Genomic DNA, 15,286 nt, shown 5'->3' on the forward strand with positions numbered 1-15,286 from the left:
ATACACACACATAAGGCAAAACTTACATAAATAAATTAATTGAAAACAAGTTTTACTCTTTTAGAAGAGGCACACAATACATGGCTTACTTGATAATTTTCATAATAATTAATCATGTAAGAAATATAATCTTTTCGAACTCATATAAACTTCAAGAAAATCATTGGTAGCAAAGTTTGAGTAGCTACTAGGAATAATATAAGTAGCTTGTTATTCTTCACACTTCCATTTCCCACAAATCCACCAATTATATTTGGATCATCTCCTGAATTAAATTGAGGTGGTGGTGGCTGATTACTTCGAGAATCCTTGAGAGGTTGACACTTCATTCCCAAGAGACAATTATTTGTTGTGCTAAAATAAGAAAATTAATCAAAGTTAGAAACTATAAATATATTGATAGGTAAGAATTTGGGTTGAATTCATAATTCTCTACTTATTCACATATAAGGTATGTATGTGAGTCTAACTATTTGATTATTTGACAAAAAATATATAATTGAAGTAGTTGAAATATCAATTATTAGCAAGAAGTCTCACATTTGATTGTGAATATTTAGTAATATATTGGTGACCATATATCTAATTTCTTAGGTTATATGTTTAGAGGAAGGAATAGAAAATTGTAGGGAATTTGAAATATCTAAACAATTTTTAAATGTTTTTGTTGAGGTATCTTCTTTTATAAACTTTGTTGTTTGAATAGAATAAATATTTATTTAAAGTTGAATTATTTATAAATTTAAAAAAATTTGGGGAAAAAATATACATATAAAGAGAAAAGTAGTTCAAAATAGAATTTAAAAATTTGAGCCTAGACTGAAATTTTGAAAAAATTATGGGACAAATTTATAAAATTTGACAATTTATAGAGACTAATTTAAAAAATTATAAGGACCAACTTGTTAAATCAACGTAAAAGAATGTATATGCATTTAATGTGTCACATCATAGTTTATAATAGTAAAAGTTTATAGAATAAAAATTATGACTGTTATTTTACAATATCAATTATTTATTTATCAAATTACAAAATTTAAAAACTAATTTAAACAACACCTACAATTTCGAGTACCAATTTAATTATTTAATCAATTTTTTTATAAGAAATATCATATCAATTTTTTCCTTCCACTTTATTTTATGTTGACAACTAATGAGACAAAATGATATTGTTTCTTTGTTGCTTTTTATAAGAGACAAATGTGTCATCAAAATTTGGCCAATTTATTAATTTTTGTTGACACATTTGTTTATTATAAAAATGAATAAGGAAACTATATTATATGTCTATTAAAATTACCCTAACCAACTTTCTTCCTTCCATTTTCTAATGCAATTAAAAAAAAATCAACTTACTCAATTTCAATGTTCTTATTATTCACAAGAGATGCAGGTATGGAACCATTGAACCTATTGTAAGACAAGTTCCTGCATAAATCAAAGGAAAAAGTTTTCATTTAATTGAACTCAAAGCATGTGATTCATTTGTTGAAAGAAAAATGTTAATAATTAGAATGAAACTTACAATGTCTTGAGATTAGGCAAGAGGCCTAGGAAATCAAGAATAGGTCCTTCTATGGTATTATTGTGCAAATCACTACAACTCAAAAAAGTTTGAATATTTATTAAATATTAAAAAAAAAATGCTATTAATTAATCATTTCAAAACAAATACAACAACACAAAGTTGTTGGATCAATATCAAATGGTTCATATATATTTAAATGTATATTTTATTTTTTTTTTAAATTATAAATATAAATTTAAAATATAAATCATTTAATCTCGATTCAACAGTCAATGACATGCTTACTGAATAAGTAATGCGTATATTAATAACTAAAGCAAATTTATATCTCACATGGTTTCAAGTGAAGTCATGGAACTAAAATCTGGTAGCGTGCCTTGTAGCTCATAACCACTAAGATACCTATGATTTTTCAGTCACATAAATATCTCACCAAATTATTAGTTCTACTATATACATACATAACTTATAACTTATGAGATTTATAAATGATATTAATTAATTAACTTACAATGCTATTACACGAGGTTTGGAATCAGAGGTACATTGTATCCAATCCCAATTATAAGGATATGGTAGACAAGGATCTCCACTCCAATCCACAAGCACTTCAAATGCTAATTGTAGTTGTAACAAACCTTCCACTAATTTAACAAAGAAAACACATAGCAAAAGTGTGAATATAAATTTCGCATAGAAAAATAATTGAAACTCATGGTAAATTAGTATAAATAAGTTCTATAGAATGTGTATTTATATTTTATTATATTGTCATAGCATAATGGACCATTGAGCTATAAAGTGTCTAAATATAATGGATACGTCATAAATTGTTTGTAAAAAATTTGAAATAAATTCAAATAAGTCGGTCTAAACAAAAAACTAGTCACTTACCATCTTTACTATTTGTTCCAACATTAAATGCATCACTAATTGTATAAACTTCAAGAGCATTAAGTAAAGGAGGAAAAGTTGAAGTATCTGAAGCTTGCAAAATAAATGTAGTATTTGCTGAAGCAGTGATATTAGTTATATAAACTTCTTTCACACTTCCAAGAGGAGGAACAATAGGACTTGAAAATGGCTTATTGTCTATGTACATTTGAATTGATCTTTTTCCAAATGCACTTTCCATCACTTCTGAGAAATAAGCATTGATATAAATTGGAAGTTCCTCTTGTGGAAGCCTATTGATAAATTGTATGTATTCTGAAGTGCTTGATGAAACAACTGCATTTTGTAGTGCATCTTGTGGTGGATGATCTTCTGAAGTACTTATGTCAAAGCTTGTTTCTTCACTTTTTACTTCAGAAAGTAGGATACCATACGCAGGGGTCCATATTCGATCGAAAATATCATCTGGATATCTATTTTAAAATTCTCAAATAATTCAGATACATACAAAATAATTTAACCGATGTAAATATCATCTGGATATCTATTTTGAAGTATATTCACTGTGAGACGGACGAAATATATGAAAACTTTTTATCTTAGCATATTTTATATGAATTGTCAAAAACTTAATCATTAGAGTGTGTTTGGATAAAGTAAATGAATTTTTTTTTTGAAATTTAAAATTCTAAGCAAGTCAAATGTTTTAATTGAATTATTTTTATGTTTAAATTTTGTTGTTTGAATAGAGTATGCTCAGATAAGGTTTGAGTTATTTTTATAAATCTCAAAGTTAAGTTTTAAGATAAAAAAAATATAAATATCAAAATAAAAATGGTTTAAAATGAAAATTCAAAATTTAGGCCATAATTGAAATTTTGTAAATGTTGAGGGATCGATTTGCAAAATTTGAAATACTATAAGGACAAATGTGCAAAATTTTGAAATATATAGGGATAAATTTGTAAATTTGGTAAACTATTTTAAGATTAATATTTTATAAAGTAAAGAGAGAATTTAAATTCTTAAATTTTAGGTGATATTTGAAATTTCCTAAATTTAATTTTAATAAAATACCTTATGAAATTTCTTAAATTTGTTTCTAAATTTATCATCTAACCCAATTAATTTATATCAAAGAATTTAAATTACCTACAAAAATTACATCTCTTTCTAAAATTATCTCATTAAGACACACTTTTACTAAATGATCAATTGTGAAAGTTATTTTTATTATTTCTTAAACTTATAACTGAAAATAAAAGCATAAATTATTTTCGAATAGGAATACCTTATAGTTTTATTTCCACCAAAAGCATATCTCCATTGCAAAATCAATGCATGATTGGAATCAACATGACTATACATTGTAGGGTCCAAGCTTCTTACTTCAAGTGATGATATCAAAGGGAATTGTTTAGGCTTTGTTTGAGCAACACATATGCTAGTGAAATTTCCCTTGGTTACATATACTGCTTCATAATTAACATAATAATAACTTGATGTATTAACACTTGCCCAATAGTTACCATCAAATTGAAGATCAAATATTGGTGGTGATAATTTATTGTCATAATTTCCATAGTAAAAGCTTGCTCTAGCAAGTACTTTTTCTCCCTTTGGAACTTTGATAGAATAGCAATTTTTCTTTCTTGTTGGAAAATATCTTAGAGTGCTTAATGGGCTAGAACCTAAATATACTTGTTGAGATACCCCATTTTTAATGTAATCATCATCACCAACCCATTTTATATTGTTTTCATCAATGAAAGATCTAGAGGATCCACAATTGATACTCACAAAGATTGTGAGTGAAGGTTTTGAAAATAAAAGCAAAGAAATTGCTATGATTAAAAGAAAACTTAAGGGGGTTGTCATGGATGTGTTTGTGAAGAATTTTATGAGAAGGAGATGGTAACTAGATTGAGTTGTGTTTAGGATAAACATGTTTTGGATATATATAATGATGCCTTTATGATTTTATTGATGATATGTATATAGTTGACCAACTAGCAAAGTTGTATTTCAAAAATTATTCATTATTTAACTCTTGATTGGGATTAATACTCAAGGGTATTTTGGTTGATTTTGAAGTTATATCTATTTGACTTAGGATTTAGATATTACATATATTTTATAGTTGTTAATATGTTATATTAATAATTAAGATTTCAACTATAGATTTTATTTTTAAATTCGTTTAAGTATTCAGTTCAACCACTTAAACTATTTTAGAGACATGTTCATAAGCCGTTATTAGTTAATTTTTGCACATTCTCCAACATAATTTACGAAAATAGTTTATAATTTATATAAAAATAGTTAAATTTTATTTTATCAATAATTGTAAAAAAAAAACAACAACTTATATATAAGTATTTATGTTTATATAAGAAACACTTAATTAAATTATCTATTAAAACGTAAGTACATGGTGATGATATTCAATCTTATCATGAGGGCCAACACACCAAAATTAAGCCAATTAACTACTGATCATAGCCCACACATTTGTACAAAATATATCTTAGTGGAACAAAGATCAAGATAGAATTAAAACAGAAAATATCTGTCAATTGGTGTAGAATGTCATGTAATTCTTTTTTTATTAAATAGAGAAAAAAATTATGATTAATATTGATAATATTAATAATTATTTTACAATAATTTTATATGAAATTTACATTTTATTTTTAAAATTATAATATCAAACTCTTATCGCTGAACTTCTAAATATATTGTAATTTAATCAATTGAGTTGTCTATAATAAAATATGTGGGTGGCAACCAGAATAATAATAGGTGGGCTGAGTATATAATAATCTATTTCACAATTTGAAGTCAAATTCCAAATTTTAGGAATGCTATAATTTTATTATGTAGCAATGCACGTCACTACTACAGAAATATATACAAATTTATTCACTCTTCAATCATTCTTGTGATATTATATATCAAACATGGTAGTCATGATTGTGATTGTTCTTTTTTTTTTAAAAAAAGTCATGGTTATTATTGTAATACTTCATTTGATAACTATTGGTGTATATAAATTGGAGATATATATAGTGAGAATGGTTTTTTTATATGACGAATAAAAGGAATACATGAGAGTCATTAGATTAAAATAGATTTTAAAATTAAAAATCTCAATTGAAAAATCTATATGTCTCTTTGTTCAATCCTTAACTCATTTTTCATTTTCTCCAAATTTTCAAGTTCTAGAATATACTCTTAATTCCAACCAATTTTGGCCCTTTGTTTTAGTTATACAAATCATAAATATCACATTTTTAAATATATATTCGTATAAATTTACATATTCAAATGTAAAAACGTATTAATTCGTTGATAGATTTAAAAATTAATAAATTTATTTTTAAGATTAAATTAACATAAATGAATTTACGAACATTATAATAAATTCGAGTGAATTCGACAAATACAATAGTTTTTTCTCTAATTTTAAAAAATCTAATTTTTTAAGTTCAATTCGAAAAATCTATTTTTTCTCTCTTCTCTGAAAAATTTCAAGACTAACATTAACTCTTCTCATATTTATAGAGACGATATTATTGAAATTGAACTTTTAAATGAATTAACTTTTTTTTGGACAATTTTAACCTTTAACAACTTTAATAACTTATGTCTTTTTTATTTTGAAGTATAATTTTGTCAATTATAAATATGAAATTTTATAGTCATTTTGTATACTTTTATCCTATAACTAAATTGAAAGTTTGAGTTAGTGATGAATTTATGGCGTTATAAAAATTTATATGTCATTTATATATTAATTTTAATATTACACCCAACAACTCCACCGAGATTAAAGGTCTAAATTATATTTTAATAAACATATTTGCGTGATGAAAAATAATAGAAGAAATAAAAAAAAAAATCATACACAATAATAGTGATGAAAAACTTTGATTCACAAAGTGATGATGAAGAGACTGAAAATAACTTTTGTTGTCTCGATATAGATTTCAAATACACGAGAGAGAGAGAGAGAAAAAAAAAAATTATGTTTTGACCTTAGTCTATATATTCTATATTTCTTCCTGAGTCTATTTTAAAACAAGACATGCATAATTTTGAAATGCCTAGTACTAAACAAACAACTATTTAATTTAAGGTTGTATGTTCAATAATGCAGTTGATGATCATATAATATATTTTTGAAATAAATTAAAATTAATGTCTCACACATATTTTTATTAAATATTATTAATTTTAATGAAACTCAATAATTCATTAAATAATTTTAAATTAGTGCAAAATTTTATATATTATATGTGATGTACAAACTTTTAATCTAACAATAAATGTTATAAAAATTAATACTTATTAAAATATTATTAAATAGTATAATATTAATGTAATCTGATACCTCTTAATTTAATTGTTGATTATATTAGTGTTTTTTTTTTAGTACAAACAATTGTAATAACTAGTATAAGATTACTCAATATATAGAGAGAGATTAGTATAAGTAGAAGGGAGGTGTGTGACATTTAAGAGGTTATTATAATTCTCTCTATATATAGAGAGAGATTAGTGCACCATTGGTGTAACCCATAATAAAATCATTGATTTTATTTTCTCATCGTCATGCAATTTTACTTTTTTTTTCATTAATTCTTTATGTTTTTTACTTAGATTTTATAAAAAATTACACAAATTTATAAATATGTACAAAGACTAAAATGTTTAGTGTAAATGCGAAAATAAAATATTAATCTTAAATAAATAAATTATAATTTTGTGAGAGTTAGTTAGTAATAAAATACCTCATAGAAAATTAATTCCAAATATTTTAAGCTCATTTGGCTTTTTTTTCATTTGATTTACTTTAAAAAATAAAATTAGTTTAATCTTTTTAAATTTTATAGAAAAGAAAAGCAAATTACTAAATCGTATTCTCCTAAATTAACTTCTTGGCAATCTCATACCCTAGTTTACTCTATTGCTTCTGAGTTTAATTTCAATCCCGTTTTGTTTCTTCACTTCCTCTCAGATCAAATATCGACCCAATTTCAATTCCAATTTTACAAAACCGTTTTTTTTTTTTAACTATGAAGTTTCGTTACGCCATGGTTTGTTCTTCAAACCAGAACAGAAGCATGGAAGCACACTCACTATTCAAGAGACAAGGTTTTGATGTGTCTTCTTATGGAACTGGTGCGCACGTTAAGCTTCCTGGTCCTTCCCTCAGAGAACCAAATGTCTACGAATTTGGAACTCCTTATAAGCATATGCTTGATGAGCTTCGCAGAAAAGACCCTGAACTGTATCCTTTTCTTATTTAAACTTCTTTTTTTTTAATAGATTTTTTGGTTACCCTTTTGAGTTTTTTGGCTGAAAATTAAATTTTGAAGTTGTGGGGTTGGTTCAATTGAAAAAAGTTCAATTTTTTGTTTGCTTCGTTAATTTAGTTTTAGTAGAGTTTTAGGGTTCTCTTATGCATGAATTAGAGGAAGCATGAATAGAATTGTGTATTTTTTTTTTATTAAGATTGAGGAAATGGATTAGGATTGAGTGTATAATGCGTTTGATGCTTGTTTGTTTTATGTTTTGTTTTGGTTTTAGCCCTTTGGGGAGAGATTGGGGCATTGGTAATCCGGGATTCGGCCGGAAGTAAGTAAAGTCTGTCTAAAAATTGTTCTAGTCATGGTTAGAACTCGAGTACTCTCGACTGATTCGATCTGTAGTGAAGTTCATTGATCACTTGGTTCATGCTTGTTTGTTTCATTTTTTTAGTTTTAATCCTCTGGGGTTTTGGGAGATTGGGGCCCTGATAATTCAGGATTCGGGCTGTTGGTAAGTAAAGTCTGTCTAAAAGTTGTTTTATTTATAGTTCGAACTTTAGTATTCTCGATTGATTTGACCTCTAGTGAAGTTCATTGATTAATTGGTTTGTGCTTGTTTGTTGTATGATTGTATGCAAAACAATTCAAATTTTCAGCTTTGTGCTTGTTTGTTGTTCCTTTGATATGCTTTCAGTTTAGTTGGCTGATAATTTCTCATGGCACTAAGAAATGATAGGGAATTTTGTTTTATGAGCAAATGTTAGTAGTTAAGTTGTTAGATGGGAGGAGGAAATGCTAGTAGCAGGGATCAGCCCCTGGAACCCCTTCTTAATAGTCCTTCGGTGTCTCAACCCAAACTATTCGGTTAATCCTTGAGGGACAAATAATGGGGATTTTGTAATTAAGGAGAGGGCTAGATTAGGATTGTGTTGGCTACGCGATTTTGAATTCGTGTTTTGTATGGTGAGATGGATTGGAACCTTAACAAGAGTGGAGCTACAAGCGAAATGGAATCCTGCCGATGCTTAAAAGAAATTCAGGTGTGAAATTGGCGCCTCAAAGATGGCAAGAAAATGCGGCTGATGGCACATTTGATGTGGTAATCACATTTGAAGAAAAAGTTTTTGATATGGTTATTGAAGGTGGTACTCTTTTTGGCTTTTTTTACTCATTTTGATCTAATGCAAGTTGTTTTATTCGATTTCACCTTACATTGTAGAGAAAACTCTTTGAGTAGCATGATTTGATTTAAAGTTGAGATGCCTATCATTGCAAATGTCTTTTCATTTTCTCTCCGTTAGATCACATGAACAGCAGGGCTGCAAATACCTTTTATTTTTTGCTTTTTTGATCGCATGAAAGACAGAACTGGAAGATACATAGGTTATGCTCTTGCTGATTTTTCTTTTTATATTATTTGTTGAAAGTATATTTTTTCTAGACATAAAAATTAGTGGCAAAACACATAAGTTACTCAAGAATAAGAGTTGTGTAATTTGAATAATCGATGTTTCATACTTTCTACAATTTAACTATATTTTTATCTTTGTCCACAACTTCTATATTATTGAAATTTTAATAATTTGTGAAGCTTTCGACTTAGTTTATGTCTATCTCTATGTGAATATTCGTGTGGAATGAAGATGGTGTTGAGTCCAACACAACGGCTCTTTATCGTATGTTGTTTGACCGCAATTTAATTTTACAATGTGTAGATCTCCATAATAGAGATCACGTTTTATTGAAAACGGTGTTGGTAGTCAACTTGGAGGTGAAGGATAACCACGAGGAAGCCGCTATAGGCGCAAGGCTTACTTTAGATCTTTGTCAAGAGGTTTGTCTCTCATGCATCACATATTTCCTTTGCATTCATTTATATACAATACTTGTTTGGAAAAAACTGCACTAAGAATCCTTTAACTTAATTTGAAGTTTCAAACAGGTACTTTATTTTTCTGTAAGATAAAAAGGACAATTATCTTTCAAAATGACCAACATTATTGGACCTTTAGTGACTTTTCGTCCAAAATCATGAAAAGATAGCTTTATTTTGACATGTAATTTGTCATTATGTCTTTACTTTGGTGCTATTTTGATCTTATTTTGGAACTTCGATGCCATTTTGCTAGTATTCCATGAATGAAAAATTATGGTTTACATCGGTGATCTCAAATAGCTGCTATAGTGCAATAGCATAGCAGAAATTGAACAAATTGTTATTGCTCCGCGGTACAAAGTGTTGTCAAATAGGAGTTATTGTGACACTATAGCACTATAACGTAGCATAATTTGAACGAACCACTATCTTCCACGATTTGCAATTGACAATACTGGATTACATTTTATTAGGACCAAAATTGCACCACATTTCCAAAGTAAAGATATAATGACAAATTACGTTTCTAAAAAAGACCAAAATAAGACCATTTATTCACGGACAAAAATTTACTAAAGGTCAAACATTGTTGTTGTTTAGAAAGATAAATAATATTTTTTATGTAAAAATATTATTTGCCTAGTTGTTTTCTATGATTATTTGGAGATGACTCCTTTTATAATGTTTTCATATTTTTTGTGCATAGATTGAAGCTGTTGAATCATGGGAGGAGTCAATTGATGATATTATTGTTGGTTTTGAAAAACAACATAGGAGGAAACTTCTTTATAGCATCTCCTTCTACTAAAATAATTACATTTTTTTCCTATGAAATTTTTGTTTAACATTTTGTATAAGATTGATGTAAGTACAAATTGATGTAATATTGTTGTGCATTGAAATTTAGAAGGCTTAAACTACAAAACTTAGTGAGTCTGTTACAGCTTTTTTTTTAAAAATGATTTTAATACTATTTCATTTTTTTGTTATAAATTTTTCAAAATGAATTTAAAATTAAAGCTTCAAATGATAAATTGATTTAAATAGTTTATCATAAAAAGTCATTTTAAGTATTTTATCTATTTGATATAATTATTTTTTTGGATAATGAAATTTTAAAAAATGATTAAATTGGGAAGTTATTTTAAATAAATTATCATAAAAAACTTTTTTAGAAATATAATGATAAAATTCTGTTTTTTTTTCTTTCAAAATCTATAATAAACGGGCCAATACCTAGCATGGATTAAAATTTTTAGTAAGTGATAAAAATTCATTGACCATATTGAGTTGGAGTTTAGTTTCTAGGATATCTTATTGATTTGGAGATTAATTTCAAGGTTTTGCTAGTATTTGAGTAATCTAACTTATATTTTAACTAAATTTATTTAAATTTTGGTCCTACTGATATCAACATTTTAATTTCCAAGAACTCAATCAATTAACTATGTATATTTTTAAAATTTTTTTTCTATTAATATTTTTGAGATTTTTTTTATTATTATTGATATATTATAATTTAGTTTTGAATTTGATTTGAGGTTTTGTTGTTTTATGTGTTTTGTTTTATTTTGCTAGCGCTCTCCTTGAACATTTTTCTTTAAGGAGCAGTGATTGTGTTGCCTACCACAAAAGTGTAGTGATTTTTGGTTGTACCACAAAGTCTTTTAATTATTTTTTTTTTTAAAGTCTTCTAACTTTTTCTTTCACATGTATAATATATTCTTTAAGTTTTAAAACGTGCACTGTTGCACTTTGTTTAAATAGAATTCCGTTAAAAAGCATTCACGGACAAGTCAAAATCAACTATTAGTTAAAATATTATATTGAACAAAATGATAATACAAATGACTATTAATGTTTATGTCTATCACACGACATATCTGATCAATGGAATTTTAGATATTTTTTAAATATTGGTCTACGTTTTAAATATTATCGGAGAGTTGTTGTGATTCCGATCATTTTTTGGTGAAGATACGTGAATTTTTGTTGTCATAGGTTGATATTTTCACATTTGATTTTTATTGTTCTAATCTTAATTACATGATTTATTTAAAATTTCTAATTTTAACTCTAATAATCAAATTACATTTCGACTATCCTTGATTGTGATTTAATGTTTTCGGAATTAATTACGAATTTGGTTTTGACAAATTCTAAAATAGACAAAATCCACAAATTATAAATCCTAATTGATTTTATCTGTTAACAATTTCAAAATTTAATTAGTATTCATAATTTTAGGTTATCAAAGGAATTTCTTTTGTTTGAAGAACATTTTGGATCATATTTACATTAGGACTATAGTTACATATGAATAAATTAACTTTGATGAAAAAGGCCAGGTAGTTTTCAAAGCTAGATAACATTACACTATCTTGATTTTACTATTTGAGTTTTTTGCATTGTGGAGGGTTAAGGTAGAGCATTGAATGATATGATATATTTATAATGTATTTGATTTTCTATAATTGGTAGCATGGAACTATCAACATTTCTCTTTTTTTAGCTTTATTATTTTTTCATTTGTGTGCATAGTGAAGTTCATCACTGCTTCCTTATTGTTGTAGCTTTCATTGATGATAGCATTGAAGGGTGAATATCACTCATTCACTTACTATAATTTCAATTATGTTTTTGATGTAGCAAACATAATCTTATATGGCATAACTTTAAATAACGAGGGTGTGTAATCTCAAGATGTCTCTAGCATGTTACATCAGTGATAATAGTTCGGCATTGTAATTTCAAATGATATATTGATAATTGTAAAATGATCATTAGTGTTATCGTTATTAATAATAATTTTTTCTTCCTGCAATTTAAATAAATAAAAAATTTCAAGGAAAAATGTTATATTGCACTCTAGGAAAAATGTTAGAGGTTGAAATAGACAGTTTACTTTTTGAAAATAATATATATATATATATATATATATATATATATATTTTTTTTATTTATTTAAAATTTGTGATGATTTTACTAGTTAATAGAGAGATAAGATACTTTTGAAGCGAATACTTGTCTACGATTTTAGAAATAATGAAAATGTCAACAAAAATGTTTTTTATTATTTATGGAAATATATATTCGCTAACTAATATTTCATCTTATCACTATTATAATAGTTTACTTTAAAAGTTTCTCATCAAGCTAAAATGAACACATATTTTATGAAATGAAAATATAAAATGTTTTCTCAAAGTAAACGATTTTATGATTAATTGCAGTTTTAGTCATCTTATTTTCACCCAATTCGTGAAATTGGTCTCCCTATTTTAAAATCAAATAATTTTGGTCCTTCTTTTAGATTTTTTAATTGAAAAATTCTGATGTGATATATTTTAACCGACGCGACATACAATACAATTATGTTGAATGATTAATACTCATGAAATTGTAATAAAAACCTTTTAAATTTCCAGTTTCAACGTATGAAATTATTTATTTTTGTAATTTGATAAATACCATATAAATAATTAATGCATATAGATGGTTCAATACCACAAGATTGCTTACCAGGTCGTTTAAAATATATTCAATCACTACGTTTTTAGTTAAAAAAGTATATAGGAGGACTAAGACTGTCAGCTTTTAAAATAGGAGGACCAATTTAATGAATTGATAAAAATAAGAGGATCAAAACAACAATTAAACAAAAATTCTAGTAAGTTGTTTTTCATTAGTAGAATCGGTATCTAGACTCGTCCATCAAGCTTAAACTTATACTCGAACTTTTAATCTCACACATGCCTTTATTATTATCCTTAATTCTAAATTATTGTAAACTAACTAAAACAAGGGCATAATGTAGAAGAGTGGATATGAATGAGAGAATGAATAATATTATTCTCTTATTGTATATTTTCTATTACAATGTGAGCTATATTTATAGGGCACAAATAAATGGACATTCACTAATGAATCTTGTAGCTAAATATTCATACACTCCCACTTGAATGTCCATCGAAGATATGTCTCATTAAAACTTTAGTAGAAAAAAGAAAACTAAGTGAAAAAAAACTCTAGTGAAGTAAGAATAATACAACATATTTGTTTTGGGAACTATCTCATTAAAAATCTTACTAAGAAAATTTAATGAGACAAAACTACGGTGAAGGAAAAAAATTGTACAATATATTTATTTCTTCTCCTTATGTAGACAATTATCTTTGAAGCGAAGAAGATCAATCATTTGTTGTTGTAGCTATTATAAAACTTTACTTGATGATGAATTTGTAACGATGTATTGGATATTATCACATAAATAATTTTGTTGATGTTCGTATAACAACTTGTTAGAAAATTACGAATGATTAGATATCTTGCTGCAATATGTCTTGTTCTATCCTATTTAATGTGCCATTGTCTCAATTGAACCGTGTGTGCAATATTAATTATTTCCATAAAAAACTCTTTTGTAATCATATTTATAGAACACAAACCATTAATCTCTTATAAGTGTTGAATCATTGAGCTCAACCAAAATACCTATTATAGAATGATGGAGTTGATTTTTATTAAATCATTAATCTCTTGTAGGTGTTGAATTATTGTCATTTATGTGTTAATACGTTCACTCTAAAAAATGTTGTTGAAAAAATTGTCATCAATGTTTAATGACCACTGAAAATTAAAACAAAAAAAAAAGTTATAAAATACTTTCCTTGGAATCAATATAGACTTTTTCTACTGAAAATGAAAGCTTGACCATAGACATGTCTTTTATATATCAAGATTTTAAAATCATACAATTCAAATAAACACTTTTTATTTTCTATTTTTCTTTAATTGGGAAAAAAATAGAGTGGAGCCTGGGAGCCATTCAAATTATGATGGGTATATTTCGAGCAAAATTATAAAAATTTATAGAACAAATAAGCAAGTAAATTTATTGGCCTCAAATAAAGTAGTACTGATTATTGACAATATATTAAAATAACAAAATACTTATTCTGTGATTGTTGTATTAATTAATTTTTTTTTCTGATTTCAATGATTCAATTTTTTTGTCATTTATTATTTACTTTTTGTTGAACAATTATAGAAAAATAGTACTAACTACATTTAACTCGAAATAATTTTATTGCAGTAATTATTATTATTTATGTTTTCTATTTCAAATATGAAATTTTTTAATAGGTGCTAACAAAAATAATGAAACAGTACAATAATGAAAGCAGAATAGTTGAAAGACTCTCACATGAAAAATATTTTGTTTGAAATCGGTCCTAAATAATCTTAATATAGATTTTATAATTCATAAAATTTGTTCAAATGAAGATTAAATTTTACAGATATAAATTAATCAAAAAATAATTCAAAAAGAATAACATTAAATATAATAAAAATAATAAATTTAAATTACCAATTATAACAATTTTTTATGTTTAAATTAACTCAATTAGCAGATAATTTAGTTGAGTACATTTCAAGTAGTAATTTATTATTTAGGAACAAGCAAATAATTATGACTGTTTTAAAAAAATTGTAATGATTTTTAACGTTCTTAAAAAATTGGCTATAACTTCAAAAAATTTAACGTTCCTAAATAAATATACTTTAATCATATGTAAAATGTGCTGTATAATTTTTTTTAAAATTTGTAATCATGTATATCTTAAAATTTCATTTATATTACAGAGATAAAAAAACACAATAAATTTTTAT

At 25.8% G+C, this 15,286-nt stretch overlaps 2 protein-coding genes across 2 annotated transcripts; one reads left to right on the forward strand and one right to left on the reverse strand.

Moving 5' to 3' along the window:
* Positions 1-35: 35 nt before the first annotated feature.
* LOC101495196 (uncharacterized protein At1g24485-like) lies at positions 36-4,376 on the reverse strand. Its single transcript, XM_004513288.4, has 7 exons — positions 3,717-4,376; positions 2,426-2,898; positions 2,043-2,175; positions 1,865-1,933; positions 1,529-1,600; positions 1,360-1,431; positions 36-354 (listed from the first exon to the last, which is right to left on the reverse strand). Exons 1-7 carry the CDS (start codon positions 4,370-4,372, stop codon positions 141-143), a joined length of 1,689 nt encoding a protein of 562 aa, XP_004513345.2. The 5' UTR covers positions 4,373-4,376; the 3' UTR covers positions 36-140.
* A 2,961-nt stretch (positions 4,377-7,337) lies between these two features.
* On the forward strand, positions 7,338-10,538 carry LOC101495743 (uncharacterized). Its single transcript, XM_004513290.4, has 4 exons — positions 7,338-7,718; positions 8,734-8,879; positions 9,453-9,571; positions 10,320-10,538. Exons 1-4 carry the CDS (start codon positions 7,504-7,506, stop codon positions 10,419-10,421), a joined length of 582 nt encoding a protein of 193 aa, XP_004513347.1. The 5' UTR covers positions 7,338-7,503; the 3' UTR covers positions 10,422-10,538.
* The last annotated feature ends 4,748 nt before the right edge of the window (positions 10,539-15,286 follow it).

The sequence above is a fragment of the Cicer arietinum genome, chromosome 8, assembly GCF_000331145.2.
Source record: "Cicer arietinum cultivar CDC Frontier isolate Library 1 chromosome 8, Cicar.CDCFrontier_v2.0, whole genome shotgun sequence".
NCBI lineage: Eukaryota > Viridiplantae > Streptophyta > Magnoliopsida > Fabales > Fabaceae > Cicer > Cicer arietinum.

Excerpts from the sequence above, each read along its gene's own strand:
- LOC101495196 (XM_004513288.4), bottom strand. The coding sequence starts at position 4,372 with ATGTTTATCCTAAACACAACTCAATCTAGTTACCATCTCCTTCTCATA. Across the intron at positions 2,899-3,716 it reads GGTGGAAATAAAACTATAAG|ATATCCAGATGATATTTTCG; the intron begins GTATTCCTATTC and ends ATTTTAAAATAG. Across the intron at positions 1,432-1,528 it reads TTGCCTAATCTCAAGACATT|GAACTTGTCTTACAATAGGT; the intron begins GTAAGTTTCATT and ends TGATTTATGCAG.
- LOC101495743 (XM_004513290.4), top strand. The coding sequence starts at position 7,504 with ATGAAGTTTCGTTACGCCATGGTTTGTTCTTCAAACCAGAACAGAAGC. Across the intron at positions 8,880-9,452 it reads TTTTGATATGGTTATTGAAG|ATCTCCATAATAGAGATCAC; the intron begins GTGGTACTCTTT and ends TACAATGTGTAG. Across the intron at positions 9,572-10,319 it reads CTTTAGATCTTTGTCAAGAG|ATTGAAGCTGTTGAATCATG; the intron begins GTTTGTCTCTCA and ends TTTTGTGCATAG.